General features: G+C 26.4%; 1 protein-coding gene and 1 long non-coding RNA gene across 6 annotated transcripts in view; both read right to left on the bottom strand.

Moving 5' to 3' along the window:
* Positions 1–22,933, bottom strand: part of LOC135923045 (uncharacterized) — a 325,197-nt gene that overhangs the window by 275,019 nt on the left and 27,245 nt on the right. The gene's annotated exons all lie outside the window — the stretch shown is intronic.
* LOC135922909 (GTP-binding protein Rheb-like) overlaps positions 1–22,933 on the bottom strand; it is a 41,574-nt gene that overhangs the window by 2,850 nt on the left and 15,791 nt on the right. For 4 of the 5 annotated variants that reach the window (XM_065457428.1, XM_065457430.1, XM_065457431.1 and 1 more), the window contains exons 4-7: positions 7,299–7,381; positions 6,611–6,667; positions 2,240–2,323; positions 2,035–2,082 (exon numbers count right to left, since the gene is read on the bottom strand). In XM_065457428.1, the coding sequence (XP_065313500.1) occupies positions 2,035–2,082; positions 2,240–2,323; positions 6,611–6,667; positions 7,299–7,381 (272 nt within the window). The remainder of the gene's footprint in view (positions 1–2,034; positions 2,083–2,239; positions 2,324–6,610; positions 6,668–7,298; positions 7,382–22,933) is intronic. The other variant, XM_065457432.1, reaches the window with a different exon arrangement.

The following is a 22,933-nucleotide window of genomic DNA, read 5'->3' as shown; positions in this document are numbered from 1 at the left end:
GATCCGTGTCAGCCCGAAATTTTTAAAAGTTAAAAGCTTCCTTCTAATTCTAAAAGGGATTTATTTTAATAAAAGACGAGATCATATGAATTTATATACTATTTTTAGAATAGTCTGAGCCCACATTTTTTGATTATTAGGCCCGAGCCCAGCTTGATCAAATTTCATAATTCTAAGAAATTTTATTTAGTTAAAAACACGATTTATCCCAATATCGATTTCAATATTAAACTTGACAAAATTTTAGAATATTTATAAGGTTTCAAATAAAAACATTAGCAATATAAAATAATATATAATAGGTTTGAATCGAATATTAAATGTGATGAGTGATGATACTTATATAACAAGGATCGAACCTAATACTATATTTACCAAATATTTTTTCCAGTCGCTTTATATTGTTGTCGTTGCGCTTTTTTAGGATTTGTGATTACTTTTAATAATTCTTCTGATAAAATATATAATTTTATGGGTCAAATTTGGAAACTTCCTCAGTGTAATATTTAATGAGGTTTCCTTTGAAGTTCATATACCAAACATGAAATTTTTGCAAAAGGTATAATTCTGTTGCTTAAAATTTTGCCATTTAAATGTAGAGATCACTAACTTTTCAAAATCAAGAACATGTAAGTCACTCACAATTGTGTTAAAAACATTACAAAATTCTTAAAAAGTTAACTCGTTACAGTAATAATTACATCCTAAAAAAGAAATTAATTACATTGCAAGTTACATTATTATTTATATAACTCATCATTTTTAATAATATTTTTATAGATAGAAATTTTGCGATTTACAAATTTTGATAAAAGGAATTTAAATAATTGCACTTATATAATATACAAAAGTAATCTTTATTTTACTTCCTTTAAAAAAATGAGAATATTTATTTACACCGAAAATATATAATAAAAACATAAAATAATATTTATTTTTAAATGAATATAAATATATTTTTCAAGAAACTTTTTCATGAAATTAAGATATTCACATTTTTTTCAAAAGAAATTATTTATTTATTTTCACTATTCACAACCATACAGTAAATATTAACTCATAAAACATCACATAGATACTTTGACAAAACCTGTTAAGATCAATGTGTAAAGTCACATAACATGGAAAAAACTTATCCAATCACAACCATTCAAATTTGAGTGGCCTAGTTACCGATGGATATAATATAATTATATTTTTATAAAAATTTATATTAAAGGTAATCGGGTAAATCGTGGCCCTTATAGCTCAATCAGATTTCTATCATTAGATGGCCTTCTTACTTAAAACATAATTATGCGCCAGTGATGAGTTTTAAAATGATTGAAAGTTGTGATATAAGTATAAGAATGAAAATTTCGCCATGTCACAAATATTTTCTGCAATTATATGAGATTAGAAATAAATGAATTTTTTATAACAGATTATTTGAGGAAAACTAAGACTACATGAGATTATAATGGAAATCAGAGGTTGGCGTGACCCTGGCTTGAACCAGCCCATGGAACTTTGAAGAGTTTTGGCTAGCCCAGTCATAATGATTTTTACTTAACCCAGCCAATAAGATAATATTAGACCAGTTATCTGACTGGCCCATAAGTATCTTTTTACGAAGGAAAACGACATATTAATGTCTAGTTATCAAATTTAAAAACATTTTCAAAACTTAAACCAGGCCATAAAAATAATCTGCACAGTTTGTTCGTTCCGGCCCAAGTTTTTTTCCGGCGCATACTGATCTTTATTAGAAAATATCCGGATATATTGTGTAAAATATTTTTGTTTTTAAGGTTGACAAATAGACATTGATGTCGTTTTCCATCATAAAAAATATTACAGGTTAGGCACCTTGTACAAAATATACGGGTCAGGTAAGTACAGGCTAGGTGGTTAAAAAATTCAATAAAGAATTTCCACTGACTTATATTCTAGCTTGATAAAATTGAAGGTCAGATAAATCATGTTTAAATAAAAATATTGGCAAATAAAAAATTTTTTTCACCCTTAACATATGTATATTATATTATACCTAACCTTTGAGAGTTGAGGTCCATTTTATTTCCAACTAATACTAGTGGCGTGCTAAATTTTGATTGTGATTAAAAAAAATTAATTCCTTTCTCAAAGGCTAGTAATTTAAATATAAAACAAATATTAGTTATGTTTTGTCAAAGATTAAAAAATGAAGGAAAGAAATCAAAAGGAAGTGTAAAATTAGATATTTATATAAATAAGTTACTGAGCAAAATTAGAAGTAAATTTATCACGTTTATTTGAAAGGGGTAAACTGGCGGTTTTGCTTCCGAGGTCTGGATTTAAGTTTCTACATTATATTTGTAAATTTTGGGTAACAAATATTTATAAAATTTAATTTTGCATATTTGTCTTATTTAATCTTGGTCGTGGCTATACCACACCAAGTTAGATGTGTAGTCGCTAGGCTATACCACAACTTCGGAGATAATAAGAAATAATTTGAATATAGAATAAATAGTTTAATTTTATTTTTGGTATAATACAGTTATTTTTTATAATTAAACCTGCCTTATAAAGGAATTTAGATTTCATTGTTGTTACATATTTGTAACGAATTGTGTTTTATATTAACTTTTATTTTTATTATTACTCAATTTATATTACTTATAAATTGTTAATATGATTTTGCAGCTATGTTTTATAACCGTAATTGATTTACATTTTATAAAAAAAGATAAATTTTTTATTATATAAAAAGCTCATGAGAAAATTACTTTTCAATAGTAATAGATTTTATTTTTATACTTAATTAATAAAATAATGAAATCTTCGCTTGATAAATTAAATCCTTATATTTAAATTGAGCTAAATCCCTACTAATTCCCCTCAATACCGAAGTCAAATACCCTACTAATTCCTCTCAAGACCGACGTCTAATATTCTATTTTAGACAAGACTTTTCTCCGCTTGTCCTTATGGAGAAAACAAAAATGTGCTTATAAATTTTTTTAATATCGTGAAAAATGAATCATTCTTTTCACAACCGTCTCTTCATCTTCAGACCCATACCAAACACGCAAAGGTTGTATCCAGTCTCTTGAAAACGTCTTTTCAACTTCAGACGCTCATAGGTTGTATTCAGTCTTCGCACCAGCTTTCAATAAGCTGGTGATCTTATCCTCCACCATAAAGACAATCGGGGAAAATCTTGTCCTGAGAATGTACTCGCTAGTAGTCTGTCTTATGAGGAATTGCTTTGTAGAATGGATATTAGTAGTAGGAATTTAGCTCAATTTAAATATAAGAGTTTAATTAATCAATTAAAAAAAGTTTCTTTATTATATAAAAATAACTAAATTCGAAAAATGTAAAATTAACTGATACAAATGTAATTTTCTCATGAGCTTTATATATAAATTTCAATTGATTAATTAAATTCTTATATTTAAATTGAGATATTCCTAGTACTAATATCTATTCTACAAAGCAATTCCTCATAAGACAGACTACTAGCGAGTACATTCTCAGGACAAGATTTTTCCCGATTGTCTTTATGGTGGAGGGGGCACCAGCTTATTGGAAGCTGGTGCGGAGACTGGATACAACCTATGTGTGCCTGTAGAGACGTTTTCAAGAGACTGGATACAACCTTTACGCGTTCGGTATGGGTCTGAAGATGAAGAAACGGTTGTGAAAATAATATTCATTTTTCTCGATATTAAAAATTTTATAGTCACATAATTGCGAAAAATTTTGTAAGCACATTTTTGTTTTCTCATAATTGCGAAAAATTTTGTAAGCACATTGTTGTTTTACAAACTAAACAGTTTTTTAAGGCTCTTAAATTTATTTTTTTTGTTTAACATTTAAATTTAATTTAATTTTAAATAACAATGATTAGTATTTAAAGTAATACATTACTAGACTGTGGTATTATATAATTAAATTAAACCCAGTATTGGTTATTATTATTATATTATTCCAACTAATATGGTGTAAGTTATACCTTTCTTATATATGTCTAAGACAAGGGTATAACTACGAGAAAAAACTATATTCTATTTTTAGGTTGGCCTCTCCCCATTAACCATATATAGTGTAATTTATATATAATTACGAAAAAGAACTATTATGGATAACTACTAGCACAATTATAGTGTAAATTATACTCTTCATATATATGTGTAAGTTAAGGGTATAATTACGAAAAAAAAACTATATTGTATTGCTAATTTGACCCCTCCTCACTCCTCTCCCAATTTATTTGATTTGTTTGTATACTAATTATTGTTATTAACTATTTCTCCCAAATATCTTCTTCTCAATTTTTTATAACATTTGTGTCATATATACCCCGTAATACAAATGATTAATTCTTGTTATTATATTTTATCACCTACTTTCCCCAGTTTTTATGATTGTCTCTCAAAATTAATTCCCATTACCATTTTCCCCCGATATTAAATTTTTTTTGGAAGTGATGCGTGTTACATACTTTTAACAATTGTGTTCTATATTAACTTTTATTTTTATTATTACTCAATTTATATTACTTTTAAATTGTTAATATAAGTTTGCAGCTATGTTTCAGAACCGTAATTATTAACTTTTATTATTACTCAATTTATATTACTTTTAAATTGTTAATATGAGTTTGCAGCTATGTTTTATAATCGCAATTGTTTACATATAAAAAAAAATACTTGTTTTCTTCCTAGGGTATTTAGGGGAGAACCATAGTAGCATATGAATCTCACAAATATTTTTACATGTACAAATGGGATAGTATTAATAGCACGGAGGATTGAATAATAAATTAATGAATATCTATATAATAACTACAATTAAAATAAAATATACTTTAAGAAGAAAATCAAAAGAAAACATTTCCTTATTTAAATTTATGGCAATGAAATCTCAAAATTATGAATACTGGGTATAGTATTAGCAATAACTAGAATTATTATTTAAAAAATCAGCCACGCAAAATCCTACATTTGTCATTGATCACTCATTATGCAACTTATGAAAATCTAATTGAAACAATATACTAAAATTTGAAAAAAAATTTTTTTTATCTTTTTGAAAAATTATAAATGCATAATATGGAAACTGAAATGGTAAAAAATATTACATATCAAAAAATTTTTGTTATTAGCGTTACAAAACCAATAAATTTTTTACATATTTGAGTATTAACTTTTTAACATTAAAATCAAACGATTGTAATGTCATGGCCGTTCTAGAAGAAACCTTCATAGGCATGATTTTTTTAATCAGGCCAGGCCCAGACCTGCTTTAAAAAAATTTTGCCTGGCCCGTATCTAATATTAAAAAAATTCTCAAGCCCGTAATAAGTTCTAAATATTTTATATCAAAAAATTCAATTTATTGTATTCAATGAAATCAATATTTCATTGTATTTAGACAACCATTTTGTTTACAATATTTTTTTAAGCATGCAATTGTTTTAAATAATCAAAAAAAATTTCAAGTCCACTAGAAAATATAATATTAGGTCCATATCAGGCCCATGAAGGACTCTGAGTACTAAGGCCTTAGCTTTATCTAGATTGAAGAAATTATTTTTTTTGCATCATCAACATTTCTCTAATTTCCTTATTGAATAAAACCTACTTTTGTAATCAAGTAAGTTAATTTTAAAAATTAATAACATTAAATAATAAAAATGGTATTGATTTTATTTTAATTGGACCAATCAAAAAAGCATGGTGTGGTATAGCTATTGACTTGGTGTAGTTTAGTCACTTCTTTAATCTTATATATTTTTCTTAATTAATGAACATCAATGGATGTGTCAAACTGATAGATATTAATGTTCCTTTTCATTCCAGTTCTTCGCCATGATAAGAAGTAATTTTCCAATGTACGGATTGTTTAAAGATATAACTTTTTTTTAAAAAAATTGAATATTATTTGAGATGTACCGGTTCCAATTTTTTTACTATTACCTGGTACTAAAAAATTAAATGACCTTGCCAGGGCCATATGGATCTTATAAGGTATTTATTAACTATATTATGTATAGAATATAAAATTAATTCAATATAAAATATATTAAAATTTATTAGTATATCTTTATCCAGTAAAATATTTCATTCCTCTGAAAATGATATTTTGTTTTGTTTTATAACTACTTTTTTTTTAAAATTAAATTCAAATATTTTAAGAATGACAAAGATAATTTTTGATTTATAAATTTTAATTTTTAAAAAAATAAATGCGTTATATATATATTTAAAAAATCCGAACATGAGTTATTTCAAAAGAACCGGAAGGATTTAAAAATGGTGATCCGATACGATGTTGCAGGGATAAATAAAAATGAAACTACAAAATCTTGCCAATTTTATAATTCATAAAAGTTTAGTCACCCAATATTAAGTGTTGTTAAATGGCTAACCCAATATTTTTATGCAAATCTCGGGATTTCTTTAATGGATGTCCAAACTTTTCTTTTATCTATGAGCAAAATCTGCAGGCTTGCGTAATATTTATGTCTAAAATATTGGGTTAGCCATTTTAAAAATCGAGCCGTTTAACAACACTAGGCAATATGTATTATTATTATGATTATGATAAATTAAAAAAAAATAAATTAATTATTTCATACTGTATCTTTCCTGTCATGCGTAGAATTCTCTCATATATATGAGAAGCAACTTCAAAGCTAATTTGGATTTATTTTTATAAAATCAAGAGTAAAAAATAATTAATATACTAAATAAAATATTTTTTATCATCTAAATGCAAAATAAATTAAAGTGAGCATGGCATAAAACAATGGCGAACTCGAATTATTCGATTTAAAATTCTAATAAAATTATTTGTAAATACAAAATTATTTTAAGAAGTAGCCAATCCTTTGGAAACTTTATTTCTCCATCTATTCTTTTTTTAAATTAAACTAGTAATAGAATACTTTATTATTTTTAAAAATATTTCATAAATATTTATTTTGCCAATGGAATAATTTTTCAAAAATATTCAATTCGTATTTTTTTTAAATATTTTTTATTGATGATTAATAAAGTTTACATCTTGAATCAAAACTCTCGGAATAAAATTAACTAAAAACCGGAACCTTTTTTAAAATATGAACCCGGATCAACTTTTTTAAAATAATAATAACTAGAATCTTTTTTAGTCCAGGTTCTAAATCCACTTTTTATCAAATAGAAAATTGATAATTATAAAATTTCAGTTTGTATAATAATCATTTTAGAACTTAAAACTTTAATTATTATATAATGAAAAACGTAAGTAATTTTAATGATTAAAAATTAATAACTATAACATACCTTTTCAAATTGGATATTGAATAAACTATGATATAGCCATGTGAACCTAAGAAATATGATTGTGCATAGAGTGATGTATCATCCTAAAATATAATATCAAAACAAGAATTATATATAATGCTAATTAGAAGCCAGCATTGGGCGGGGTTTAAGCCCGCCCACACCCGCTCATCTCAGTGGGCGTGCGGGCGGGTTAAATTTTTTATAGAACGAGCTTGCGGTCGGGCGAGTTAAGAAAAATTCCATGAAATTTCAACATTTTCAATTCGATATCTGAGGATGTGTTGATATCGAAAACATGTATTTGCATGGAAGAATATAATATCAACGTGGATGAAAATATCCACGTCAAAATTAAACAACAGATGGGAATGTGTGACTAGTGTTGTTAAATTACCTAACTTTGACCATCTCTACTGTGGCTTAGTCAAGCTTGTAGCCTAAAAAAATTGAATTAAGCTTCTAAGTTGAGTCTCAACTTGAAGATTGATTCTAATATTTTTGGTTAAAAATTGGCTACACTGTTTTATAGTTGACTAAAGTTAGGTAGTTTAACAACACTAGGTGTGACTGTTAGAGAGGAGAGCTCCTTACCTAATGACATAACAAAATATTTAAATCTTAAAGTAGCGAGTTTTTGTATAATTTAACAAAATTTTAAGCTACTAATTTAAGTTTAGCCTTTATAAACAATTAATTTAAATTGTTTTATTTATTATTAATGGTTTCACTTTATATTTAAATATCTCACTTAAGTAGAGAATATACTTCAAAGGGATATCCTACTTTGGTGGAAACGACAAGAAAAAAATTGATCGAAGCTATCAAGATTAACCAGTGCTTCTTCTGAACGAGGAATTAACAATGCTGGAAGGCTTATAGAACAAAAAGGAATGTGCGTGAATTCAGAAAATGTGGATTCATTATTATTTGCATTATAATTAGAAATAATATCAATAAATATTAATTCTATATTTTAATTTTTTAGATAAATATTTTATTAAATCAAATAAATTCCTTCTCCGTAATTTAAATTGAATATTTTTTCTAGCTTAATATAGCAATTTCCTAAATTATAAAAGTTTTTTGTAGGGGTGTAGCGCTGAAAATTTAATTAGATTTTTAAAAAATTGAAAGAATGAGCTTATTTAATTTATGAGCGGCATGGGGTAAAAAATTATATAATAGGCGGATGGGTAAAAATTTATAGCCTAATGGGGAGGGTAATTTTAAACTTATATGCGGGCGGGCTTATGGGCCATAAACCCGCTTATTGTAGACCTCTAATGCCAATATCATTATTTTTTAAATTATATTAAAGTTATATATTAAAAATTGGCATGTATTTCTTTTATGATGCAATGTGTATCATTCATTCAATAACAAAGAGTTTAAAGTGCTAACGGCTTGTTTTGAGCCGATTTTTAAAAATGGCTAACTCGATATTTTATCCAGAAAAATATTACGCAATGAATTTTACTCATAGATGGCACAAAGGTTTGGACATCTCTTAGCAAAATCTCGAGACTTAGGCAATATTTTTCTGGCTAAGTTAGTCGTTTTTAAAAATCGGCTCAAACTGGGCAGTTTAACAACACGAAAGAGTTCCATATTTCATCAATTTATGATGCAATAAATATTGTGTTATCATTTATTCCATCAATATATTAGCCAGAAAAATATTGCCAAATATCAGAGTTGCCTTCTCTCAAAAGATGAATTTTAGATACTCCTATATGAAAGTCTTTTTATACAATGGAAACCCCCTTATGCCAGGCATGTAGCCAGGGTTTTTCTATAGGGGTGGGGGGGGGGATAATTTTTTAAATATTAAAAAGATTTTCTTGGAACATAAAAAATTTATCAGAACTAATAATCATATTAAATTTATCATAGCAAATCATTTTAAAAAATGACAATTTTGAACACAAATAATAAAATATAGGAAAATACAAAATATTTAAGAGCGAATATAATATTGTAAAAAATATTACAGCGATCTAAATAGGAATATAAATCACAATAAATTATGAATTAAACATTATATGATAATTTAAAAAGTTAATCAAAATATCATTCATGAATGGAGATTTCATCTTCTATGCGATTGCTCCAATTTTTCAATAGGTTGTTCTGTATTGGGGATTACATATCTATGTATATTAAGCAGAGCTAGTATAAATCAATTTTTTAATGTCACAATTCTAAGATAAGTTTTAATTCTTCGTAATGAAGATTAGGTTGAATATAATTGTGCGAAATATTTAATTTTCAATATCAAGATTTAATCCTCAGACAGATTTATAGGTAATAATATATGTAAATTGGATAGAGCCATTTGATAAATCGCAAATGGCTAATTGATTTAAAAATGTATCCATAAGTGGAATAACAGTTATTCTATAGTAATCCTCAATTGAGTCCATGCTAATACTGCAACGATTGTTTGTCTACATGCAAGTAGAAGCTTTTGATCAAGATCATATAATTTCGCTTAGCCTCAACAATCACACAAATATTGTAAAAGTATTGGTGGATATCAGCTCTTATAAGTTGTAATATAATAATATTCGCTTATCATAACCTCAACCAAATCCAAATCATTTTTTTGAAAAATATTGCAAAAATTGTTGTGTAACCTTCATAAATTTCTGGTTCAGGTCATTCCGATATTTCTTAAAAGGCAATCAAAATAGATTCTTCTAGATCCAAAAAGGCGGTAACGCTTAATGTCAAAGGCTCCATCTTGCCGAATACCTTTTCTTGTAGCTTAAGAAGTCTAAGAAATAATTATATTCAGCAACTTCTGTCTCTTTGGATTTCTGAGCATTTTATACACTCTAGAAATTTTGCCTAATTAGAGTTATTAGTAGATAAATTAAATAGAATTTTTTTAGGATAAAATTTTTATCTATTAATAATTAAGATTTTTAAAAAAATGTATGAAAATCTATTTAAATTTTTGTGTGATAAAATATTAATACACATGGAAGAAATATTTAAATTAATTTTAATTTTTGCTAAAATTTAAAATATTATTATAACCTTTTAACGACATTTTAGGTAAGTTCCCTATATAGACCGAGCCTGCAGGATCCGATATTTTTATTTTTCTATTTTTGTTATTTTATTTTATGTTATGTATATTTATTTCGTATCAGGTCAATTCAGCGAAACTTTTATCGCGAAACACTTTTTCGATAAACTTAATGTCGTTTATCGCGAAAAGTTTTTATAGCGAAGGTAAAATCGCGAAACCAATTCTGCGAATTTATCTCCGCGAAACATTTATAACGAAGACAATTTCGCGAAGCCATTATCGCGAAGCCATTATCGCGAATTTATTTCCGCGAAACCTTAACCGCGAATTTATTAGAGCGAATACATTTTAGCGAAACATTTTACGCGAACACTTTATAGCGAATATTTTATCGCGAATATGTTTGCGCGAAGTTTTTATCGCGAGCGCATTACCGCGAAACAATAAATATATTGCGAATGCATTTATTTAAAAGAAAACATAATATTTATTATTTGATGTTTTTTAATAAAAAAAATGATATGCTACTATTGTAATATTATTTTTGTTACAATTATTAGTGATTTTAACGCCCAAGATTTTAAGTAAAAAATATTTCTTGAAGTTTAAAAAGATTTTTGAACATATTTTGATAAAAATTTTAAATTTCTTTGTAAATATATTTTTTTTGAGGAATTCTTTTGTGAAATTTATTATAAATGTACAATTTTTAAGTGAAATCTTTTATAGTTTTTTTTATCATTTTTGTAAAATTATCTATTTCTTAAATATATTAAAAGAGGTGGGTTTTCTAAATAATTTTTTTTTTAAATATTTATATTCAACTTATTTAATTATTTTATATGATCCTTTTAAGGAAAATAATTTAATGTGACAATTGTCAGTTCGTTATTTATTAAGATTTTTGAAATTTATTGACTCAAAAGGGTAAAAATATCATTTATATTGTAAAGATGTTAAATTATAAATTCAATGAAGATGTTCCTTGGAAATATGGCAATTATCATAATCGGTATTTTTAAACATATTAGATTTTTTTAACGCTAATGGGCAAAAATATGTATTTTTAACATGTTAAATTATAATTTCAATTAGGATGTACCATATAAAAGCGACAATTGTCATAATCATTATTTTTAGAGTTTTTTTTACAATTTCTTGACGTAAATGGGCAAAAATATAAGTTGTTACATGTTAAAATAAAATTTCAGTAATGATGTACCATAGATATAAGTTACAATTGTCATAATCGTTGTTTATAAAGTTTTTGAATTTTTTTGTTGCAAATGGGTAAAAATATAGATTGTAAACATGGTAAATTAAAATTTCATAAAGATTTACCATTGAAAATTGACAATTGTCATAATCGTTATTTTTAAAGTTTATTGAATTTTTTTGATCAAAATGCGTTTTGCTAGTATGTTTAAATAAAATTTCAGTGAAGATGTATCCTAGATAGTGAATATTATCATAATCATTATTTTTAAGCTTTTTTAAATTTTTTTAACGTAAATGGGTAAAAATATCGATTGTAAACATGTTAAATTAAAATTTCATCAAGGTATACCTTAGAAAAGTGACAATTGTCAATTTTATATTTTGAATTTTTTTGACGTAAATGGGCTAAAATAAGTTGCTAACATGTCTTAAAATTTCAGTGAAGATGTACCATAGATAAGTTACAATTGTTATAATCGTTGTTTATTTTGAATTCTTTTGTTGTAAATGGGTAAAAATATTAATTGTAAACATGCTAAATTAAAATTTCATGAAGATGTACCATTGAAAAGTGACAATTGTCATAATCGTTATTTTTAAAGTTTTTGAATTTTTTTTGACCAAAATGGGTTAGAATAAATATTGCTAGCATGTTTAAATAAAACTTCAGTGAAGATGTACCCTAGATAAGTGACAATTATTATAATCATTATTTTTAAACTTTTTTTGACGTAAATGGGCCAAAATAAGTATTGATAACATATTTAAATAAAACGTGAAGATTTTAAAATATTTAGAAAAATCTGAGGGGGTAGGGTTGAGAATGGTGTTTTTAAAGTTTTTTGTATTTTTTTAACGCAAATGGATAAAAATATAGATTATAAACATGTTAAATTAAAATTTCATGAAGATGTACCATAGAAAGGTGACAATTGTCATGATCGTTATTTTTAAAATTATTTGAATTTTTTAGACGCAAATGGGCAAAAATAAATATTGCAAACATGTTAAAATAAATTTTCAGTGAAAATGTACCCTAGATAAGTGACAATTGTCATAAGCGTTATTTTTAAAGTTTTTTGAATTTTTTTGACGCAAAACATGTTAAATTAAAATTTCATGAAAATATACTATTGAAAAGTGACAATTTTTATAAACGTTATTTTTAAAGTTCTTTGATGTAAACGGTTAAAATATAGAATGTAATCCATTTTAACCATAATAAAATCTTAACATTAAATTTATAGGATGTTGATTATGTCATATAAATAATATTCACATGGTTTTTAAGTTCTTTCTATAAAAATCCTACCCTGAATTCATAATCAGCACTATTTTGCCACGAGTATACAAAAATATTTGCTAACTGTGAATGCAAGGTTATACATTTTTATGATGTAGAATTAAAATTTAATTAAAGGAATAAGATTGCGAATCTATGTCTTAAAAGTTTAGAATTTAACATAGGTTACAACTATCTTTAATAATCATTTTGCATATTTTAATCAAATTTTAAGCAGGATAAAAGGAGCAACGTTTATGAGAATGAAAATAATTTGTTTTTTTGTTTCGACTGAAATTTTATTATATGTTAACAATATATATTTTTGTCCAATTGCGTCAAACAATTCAAAAACTTTAAAAATAACGATGATGACTATTGTCACTTATCTAGGGTACATCTTTACTGAAATATTATTTTAACATGTTAGCAATTTATATTTTAACCCATTTGCTTCAAAAAAATTGAAAACTTTTAAAAATAAAGATTATGACAATTGTCACTTTTATATGGTACATCTTCATGAAATTTTAATTTGACATTTTTTCAATCTATATTTTTACCCTTTTGTATCAAAAAATTTAAAAAAACTTTAAAAACAATGATTATAACAATTGTCACTTATCTATGGTACATCTTCATTGATATTTTATTTTAACATGTTAGCAATTTCTATTTTTGCCCATATGCTTCAAAAAAATTCAAAAAACTTTAAAAATAACGATTATGACTGTTGTACTCAAATATATATATATGAGCTATTATTAATTTTGTGTATTCAAATATATATAGATGAACTATTATTAATTTTGTTGTATTCAAATATATAGATATAACTATGATCAGTAGCGTACGCAGGAATTTGATGTGGGGGGGGGGGGGGATAATTAAAATTTTTTTAAATAAAATTATTATTTTAAAATATCAAGCATACATTTATTAGGACTAATAACTATTTCTAATATACAAATTTAAATTAATATGAATTATAAAAAATTAAATATATAAACCGATATATAAAAATAAATTTGATTTTAAAAAATATTAAACGAATGAATATAACCGGCGGCATATAAATACTTTAAATAAATCTGAATTATAAAATATTAAGTGGATATAACCAGGATATGATGACTATAAAATAAATAAAATATAATAGAAATTTAAATTTTTTTGAGCTTTTAAAATTTATATATTTATAAAGTATAAAAAATCTAAATGTTGGAAATATGAATAATTATATTTTTTATGTAAAAGAAAAATATATAAGACATTAAAAAATGATAGCACAAAAAATATTATAGAAACATTATATTTTTATTATGTAAAATCCAATCTTCGTTGGGAGGGAGCTAATTTTCCAATTATCTTATCCATGTTTGGCGTCAAATGCCTATGAATATTCAAAAGGGCCAGACCATTCAACCTACTTTCAGAAGTTGTACTTCTTAGGTACGTTTTTAATCTTCTTAAAGAAGAGAATGTTCTCTCATTAGTTGCAGTACTAATGGGAAGAGTTGCTAATATATATAATAATTTCAATATATTGGTAAAATAATCTAAAAGATGTTTGAAATGATGCAAAGCATCATAGCATTTTTTGGGACTATATCAACCATATAATCTTTTATACCATAGTTGGCGTTCAGCTAATAAAGCATCATGAGATACATTAATGTCTTCACGATAAAAATCTTCCAAATATTTTTTTTTTCTATCACCATCTGAAAAAGGTTCAAAGGGCTTTTGCGGAAGTAATATCTGCAGATTGATATGTGTTTCTTGATAAATTAAAAACCTTTCATTTACTTAGGTTATAAATGTATCCAAAAGAGGTATAAGGACATTTATTATATAATATTCTTCTATTGACCCTATATTAATATTTGGACGATAAGTTTGCCTTACTGTAATTCGAGGGAGACAAATATTGAACTCGTATAGCTCTGCTTTTGATTCAACATTAACATATAAAATATGAAATTCCTCATCAGCATTAGCTCTAATTTCTTTGATTTCTAATAAAATTGTCTCTGCTATTCTCATCATCTCAATCAAATCAATTTCAGGTTTTTGAAAAGTATTACATAAAATAGTTGTATAATTAAATAATTTATTAATACATTCTTATGCGAAAAAAAAATTTGGTATAAGTATTGAATCCAGTAACTTGCGTGTGCTTCTGAAGAAATATCTTTTTCAGACATTGTGATATTTTTATAAGAGCATTAATAATCGGCTCTTCTAACTCGATAAAAGCTGTTACTGCTTGGACTCCATCTTGTTGGACAAGCTTTTTGCAATTTTTTTCTCCTTGTTGGGCAAGGAGTTTCAGATATAATTCTGTTCAAAATATTTTGACGCTTGGGGTATCTAAACATCTCATAGATGCTAGATATTTTACCTGATATAAATAAAAAAAATTAATTTAATAATTAAAAACCTAAGCAATTTGATATCAATGGTAAAGAACATGAATCCGATATTGCTAAGTTGAGTGAATGGGCAGCACAGTGGACATATATAGCGTTGGGCATTTTTTTTTAAATAAATGCCTGAAGCCCATTGAATTGTCCACTCATTGCACGTGCTCCATCATACCCTTGCCCACGTATTATATTTATATTTAGCTATATTTTTTAAAATAATTATATAATAAGATAAATTATTACTTTTAATTTTTTAAGATTCACAAATATTACATCAGCTAAAGCAGACCCAGTCTTGCTTGAAACAGGAATAAATTGGAGAAACTTTCCTTGATAATGTTTTTATGAGTATCTATCTACATATCGCGCACACAACGACATCTGCTCAATGCCAGCAATGTCCGTGGTCTCATCTGCCAAAATTGAGAAGCATGGGGCAGAATTGATTTCAACAATCAATTTTTCTAAAATGATATTGTTGCAAATATCAATTATCTCATTTTATATCCTAGGGCTGAGATAAGTAGCATTTTTATTGGTACTAATGAGGCTCTGTATTAATACAGGATCTCCTAATGCTTTAAATTTTAAAAGTCCACGGAAATTACCTTCGTTATCATTATTATTAAAATTTAAGCTTCCTGAATCCTTGTGGCCACGAAGTGCTAGGCCTTGCAAGCCACAATATAAAACAGCCTCAATAGTTAGTTTTATCTTGCCTCTATTTTCTTTTGCAATTTTAACCCTATTTTTATCAATTATTGATGAAATGGGAATCATATCCCCCTTTTGAATTGATTCTTTTGAGGAAATCATCAGTTCACAGCTTTTGTTTATTAAATTATCATACTATACTTTTTTGCTTTTTGGCATGATTTTCACCTTCAGCGTTTTTAAAAAAAAGGTCTAATATCCATGACTAGAAATTTGAAAATTATAATACCGGGAAATTTAAAAATAATAGATAAATATTATGCCACAAAGAAAACTTGAAAATGAAATTAATTGATAAAGTAAATTAGTAAATGAAAAAGGTAATAATATAAAAATTTAAAAAGAAATAGATATGAATAATTATAATAAAATATAAAAAATAATATTTTTGAAAAATATGTCCGGCATCTGCATTTTGGTTTTGGGAGGGGGGGGGGGAGAGATTTGTTCCCCTGCCCCTCCCCGCTGCGTACACCAATGACTATGATTAATTTGAATATGTAAAAAAAAAAGAAAACGATGTCTATGAATATTTATAATTTTTGATTATTGTTGAAAAAGATACTTGTAATTTTTCATTACTTATTTTTTTGATGAATTTTAATGATTTTATAATTTTGGAATATTAAAAAGATGAATAAAAATGAAAAGATTTTAAAATAAGAAAATCGTTAATGTTAAAAAAAAGGAAATTAGAATTAAGCTGGTTACGGTCTCCGACAAGTGATTATAATTGAGTGTAACATGCGTAAGATTACCGAATTTAGTAAATTTTATATATTATTTTATTTATCAACTGTACCAGTCCTTAATATGGGATTGATATTTCTTTGCTGAGGCTAGTGGGAGAGACTGAATACAATGAAGGAATCTATTGATAAATAAATTAATATATAAAATTTACTAAATTCGGTAATATTACGAATGTTACACTCAATTATAATCACTTGTCGGAGACCGTAACCAGTTTAATTCTAATTTCCTTTTTTTTTAACTTTAAAAATGATTTTCTTATTTTAAAATCTTTTCATTTTTATTCATCTTTTTAATATTCCAAAATTATAAAATCATAAAAATTCATCAAAAAAATAAGTAATGAAAAATTACAAGTATCTTTTTCAACAATAATCAAAAATTATAAATATTAATAGACATCGTTTTCTTTTTCTTTTTTTTACATATTCAAATTAATCATAGTTATATCTATATATTTGAATACAACAAAATTAATAATAGTTCATCTATATATATTTGAATACAACAAAATTAATAATAGCTCATATATATTTGAATACAACACCTCCACCCTTTAAGATTAGCTTTCCAAGGCTTCCTTCGTTAGTCCCCCACCTTCTCGCACCTCCAACTCTGAACCGTTCATTGAGGACGCTGTTGTCGTCGGACAAAACCTTAATTTATGCATTCCTCCGCACGCCCAACATGCTAATCGATTCTTCCGAACCCAATATGGCTCCATTCGTCGTTCTATCCTTTGTTTTCTGGGTATTTCCTGCAGTAACTCTCCGTATCTTTGTTGGGCTTCTGCCCTTGCCGCTTCGATCCATCTGTTTGATTCGGCCGCTCCCTCTGCTTCTCTGATTTCCATCTTGATAATCTTATTTCCTACTCTGACATATGATGCCATCTATAAAATTACTATAAAAATATATATCTTTCATAATCTTCTAATAATTAATTTCTTCACCGTTAAAACCCTCATAATTAGGTCTATCATTAAATTTATTTCCTCGAGAATGATTATTCTCCTCATTGATCTCTTGAAATTATGATTCTCCTAATTATGTCTATCATCAATTTTCTTTCATCTAACAATATAATTCTCAAATTAGGTCTATCATCAATTTATCTTCTTTTAATTGTATCCCCTGATAAATTATGATTCTCATCATTATGTCTATCATCAATATGATTTTCATATGTCTATCCTCAATTTATCTCTTTAACAATTGATTCTCATAATTAAGTATATCATCAATATGATTCTCATAATAATGTCTATCATCAATGATTCTCATAATAATGTCTATCATCAATTTATTTCTTTTAATTGTATCCCCTGGTAAATTATGATTCTCATCATTTTGTCTATCATCAATATGATTCTCATAATTATGTCTATCCTCAATTTATCTCTGTAACAATTGATTCTCATAATTAAGTATATCATCAATATGATTCTCATAATAATGTCTATCATCAATTTATTTCTTTTAATTGTCTCCCATATCTTTTACTTAAGCTTCTCAGTCTTACTTGTTTTAGGTGTCTAGTAAAAGTGCCTTCTTGCCCTTCAATCTCTACTTCTACTTTTTTCCCCCTATATTCTTACTTTACCCTTCCCCCATTTAACTGGACCCTCAAACAGTAGAATCCATACTAGACTTCCAACTTTAAATTTATCATCATATGTATCCTCCTTTTGATTTATTCTTTCTTTCAAAAAATCTAATTCCGTTCTTGTTTTTCTACCTAAAAACATCTCTGATGGTGAATTTCCTTTGCTCGTTTTAGTATTGTTATATGCTAATAATAACAGCCACCATTTCCCCTCTCCATATTTTTCTTTTTTTAGCCAGCTTTTAACAATAGCTACCATTCTCTCGGCTTGCCCATTACTTCTCGGGTAATGTGTTGGCGATACTAAATGTTTAATATTCCACCTATCACAGATTAAAAACTCTACCTTTAAATACTGGGCCTCCATCCGAAAGTAAAGTTTCCATTAATAGTATTTACCTGCAAAATATTTTATTTTAGTCAACGCTATCTTCGTCGTTAAACCTGAAACCTGTTGACAGTCTATCCATTTCGATCCAGCATCTACCATAATAAAATATCTTCTTTTTTCATATTCTAAAAAATCTACATGTATTCTTTTACATGGAATGTCCGTTTCTAGCCATTTTTCTGCTTTATTCTTTGGTGGTACATTATCCCACATGTTACATGTCTCGCAGCTTCTAGCTAATTCTTCAATTTCACTATACATCTTGGGCCACCAAATATATTCTCTTGCTTTATTCTTCCTTTCTATGCCTTGATGTCCTGAATGTAATACGGCTAATGTATCTTTTCTTAACTTAATCGGTATCACTATCGATATCCTCTCAATAAACAATTGTCTTCTATATTTAATTCATTCCTTATATTTTTAAAAGATTTGTCTTCACCTTTCCATTCTGCCTCTCCTTTCAAACAAGTTCTAATTCTTATTAATTCTTCATCTTTTTTGGATATTTCCTCTATTCTTTCAAACGTTATCGGTTCTTCTCTTGTATCTATCTTCAAAGCTCTTATAACTTTACTATTTAATTTTTCCTCATCTTCCATATATTCTAAACTATTGATTACTGTATCCTTGTTTGCACTGTCTTTTTTAAACAATCTCGATAATATATCTGGTAAACAATTTTGTTTACCTGCTCTGAATCTTATCTCAAAATCGAAATTACCAACTAAAATTAACCATCTCTGTAGTCTTGGTGACATCATAAGTTCTTTATTTTCTTTCTTGAATAAATTTACCAACGGCTTATGATCCGTTTATAAAATAAACCTTCTTCCAATCAGATATTCTTTGCACTTCTAAGCCCGAATTTCACAGCCAGAGCCTCTCTCTCGATAGTGGAGTAATTTTTCTCAGTGCTACTAAACCGTCTCGATAAAAATAAAATCGGTTTCTCAACCTTATCGGTCATCTGTAATAAAACTCCTCCTATACCTTCATTAGATGCATCAACCGCTAATATAATATCTAATTTCTCATTAAAACAATTTAAAATCGGTTTCTCTACCATCTTTATCTTCAATGTTTCAAAACTTTTCTCCTGTGTTTCTCCCCATTCAAGCTTTTTATTTTTCTTTAATAAATCATACAACGGTGAGGCGATTTCTGCAAAATTTTGAACAAACCGATGATAATAATTCGTTGCTCCCAAAAACGCCTGTACTTTAATTTTATTATTTGGGGCTCTCATATTCATTATCTTATCTATATTCTTTGCAATTGGAGTAATTTCATCTCCCTTTATAATATGTCCTAAATACTTTATTTTTCTTACTCCAAAAACACTTTAATTAATATTAGCTTTTAAACCATTTTCTAATATAATATCTAACACTTTAACTAACCTAGCATTGTGTTCTTCTTCTGTTCTACCAGATATCAAAACATCGTCTAAATAATACATTATTCCCTTTATTCCTTGAAATAATGCCGCCATAGTTCTTTGAAATATTGGAGCTGATACTTTCAAACCAAATGGTAAACGACAAAAAGCAAATAATCCTCTATGCGTTGTAATCGTTAATATCTTACTTGTTCTCTCACTTACCTTTATTTGCAAGTAAGCATTCGAAAAATCTATTTTTGAAAAAATTGTTGCTCCTCTTAAATTAGCCAGCAATTGTTCTATTCTAGGTAATGGATATCTTTCATTTATTACCCACGGGTTAACTGATACTCTATAGTCTATACACAGTCTTAAACTGTTATCTGGTTTTCTTATGGGAACTAACGGTGTTGCCCATACACTATGCACTATTGGTTTTATAATTCCTTCTTTTAACCATTTGTCTAATTCCTTATTTATATCTTCTATCCACAAAAACGGCAATCTTCTTGTGCTGCAATATTTAGGTCGATAATCTTGTTCTAATCGTATATCTACTTCAAAATCTTTAAGAGTTCCTAATTCTTCTTTAAAGACTTCCTTATATCTATTCAAAATAATCTTTATTTCTTTGTTAAAATTGTCCTCAACAACATTCAGTTCTACCATTTTATTAATTCCTTGTTGTTTATCTTCGACTGTATTTACCTCTATTGTCTTTATATCTCATATTTCTTTATTTTCTTCTAAGTTACTTCTATATCTAATTAAAAATTCTGGTGTTCGATTTTTGAGTTCATCAAGAACTATATCCTGTTTAACTCTTACACAAGGTAAATCAGTCTTCTCTTTATCCTCACTTCTTATTATCTTATTCGTTATTTTTTTTATTTTTCTCACGGACATTTTCAAACAAAGACCACCAATTATACTCAGGACCTATCTTCTCAATGTCATTCCAACCTTAAATAGGCTCCATCTTTAGTGTCGTAATCCATAACTTTACTTCCTTATTTATATCTAACAATTTTATCACATAAAAACCTAGAATTTTAACCATGCTACCGTCTAATTGTCTAACTTTTATTCTCTTTGCAATGAATCTTTCTTTTGGAAAATATTTATTAAAATCTTTTACACTCATTAGGCTAATCTCCGCTCCTGTATCCAATAAAAAACATATCTCTGCTTCTTCAGCCTTTATCTTGACTCTCGGACATTTATTTTTCATTAAAAAATCCTCTAATTTAATTTTTCGTACATCTACACCAGTTGAACCTTTTATTTTATATATTTCAAAATTCCTACTTTCTATCTTTATATTTCTCTCTTTACCTATACTTCTATTATTAATATTCAAATTATAATTATCAACATTAAAACACTCATTATCATCACCGGATTTATCATTAACATTAAAATACTTATTCTTAGTTGAACTAAAATTATCACCATTAGCAAAATTATTATTACAAAATTTATCCTTAAAATTAAAATATTTATTCTTACCTGAATTAAAATTATCAACATTAGAAAAATTATTATCATTACAAAATTTATGATTAAAATTAAAATATTTATTCTTACCTGAATTAAAATTATCAACATTAGAAAAATTATTATCATTACAAAATTTATCATTAAAATTAAAATATTTATTCTTATCTGAATTAAATTATCAACATTAGAAAAATTATTATCATTACAAAATTTATCATTAAAATATCTCTCTCTTAGTCATTTATTGCAATTTTCTTGTGTGTGTCCCTCTTGGGTACAACTATTGAACCTTACAATTGAATTGTTTACTCTGCAACTTATAGCCACATGGCCATTCTTGCCACACCTCGCGCATCTTAGATTCTTCGTTATCTCACATTGGCGCGACATGTGGCCCGGCTGACCACAACTATAGCAAATTATCTGTCTGTAATTATCCGTTCGTATGAAGTTGTTTATATTACTTCTTATCTTCCTCTCTTAATATATTCTTAATATTTTCTAACTCTTTACTCTCTATCTTAACGTAAGTCGTATTTCTTCCTATAATTAAACCTAACGCAATTGTCAATTATCTAGGGTACATCTTCACTGAAGTTTTATTTAAACATGTTAGCAATTTATTTTTTGCCCATTTGCGTCAAAAAAATTCAAAAAACTTTAAAAATGATTATGAAAATTGTCACTTATCTTGGGTACATCTTCACAGTTTTATTAATACATGTTAACAATACTTATTTTAACTGATTTATGTCAAAAAAAATTAAAAACAACGATTATGATAATTGTCCCTTTTATATGGTGCATCTTAATTAAAATTTTAATTTAACATGTTAAAAATACATATTTTACCGTAAAATAATCTAATATATTTAAAATACCGATTATGATAATTGTCATTTTTCCAAGGAACATCTTCAATAACGAATATAAAAATTGTCAGATTAAATTATTTTCCTTAAAAAGATCATATACATAAATAAGTTAAATAAAAATATTTTTAAAAAATATTATTTAGAAAACCCACCTCTTATACTTAAAAATAGATAATTTTACAAAAATAATAACAAAATCTATAAAAGATTGTTTATTTATAATAAAATTCACAAAAAGAATTCCTCAAAAAAGATTTAAAATTTTTATCAAAATATGTTTAAAACTTTTTGAACTTCAAAAAATATTTTTTGCTTAAAATTTTGAGCGTGTAAAATCACTAATAAATTGTAACAAAAATAATATTACAATAATAGCATATCATTTTTTTATAAAAGAAATCGATTTTGCATTTCATAATATAATAATATAAATAAAAAATATAT

This window comes from Gordionus sp. m RMFG-2023, chromosome 1, assembly GCF_954871325.1.
Source record: "Gordionus sp. m RMFG-2023 chromosome 1, tfGorSpeb1-WG-v2, whole genome shotgun sequence".
Classification (NCBI taxonomy): Eukaryota; Metazoa; Nematomorpha; class Gordioida; order Chordodea; family Parachordodidae; genus Gordionus; species Gordionus sp. m RMFG-2023.
Note: the sequence above shows the minus strand (reverse complement) of the source record. Positions and strands in the feature narration are given on the sequence as shown.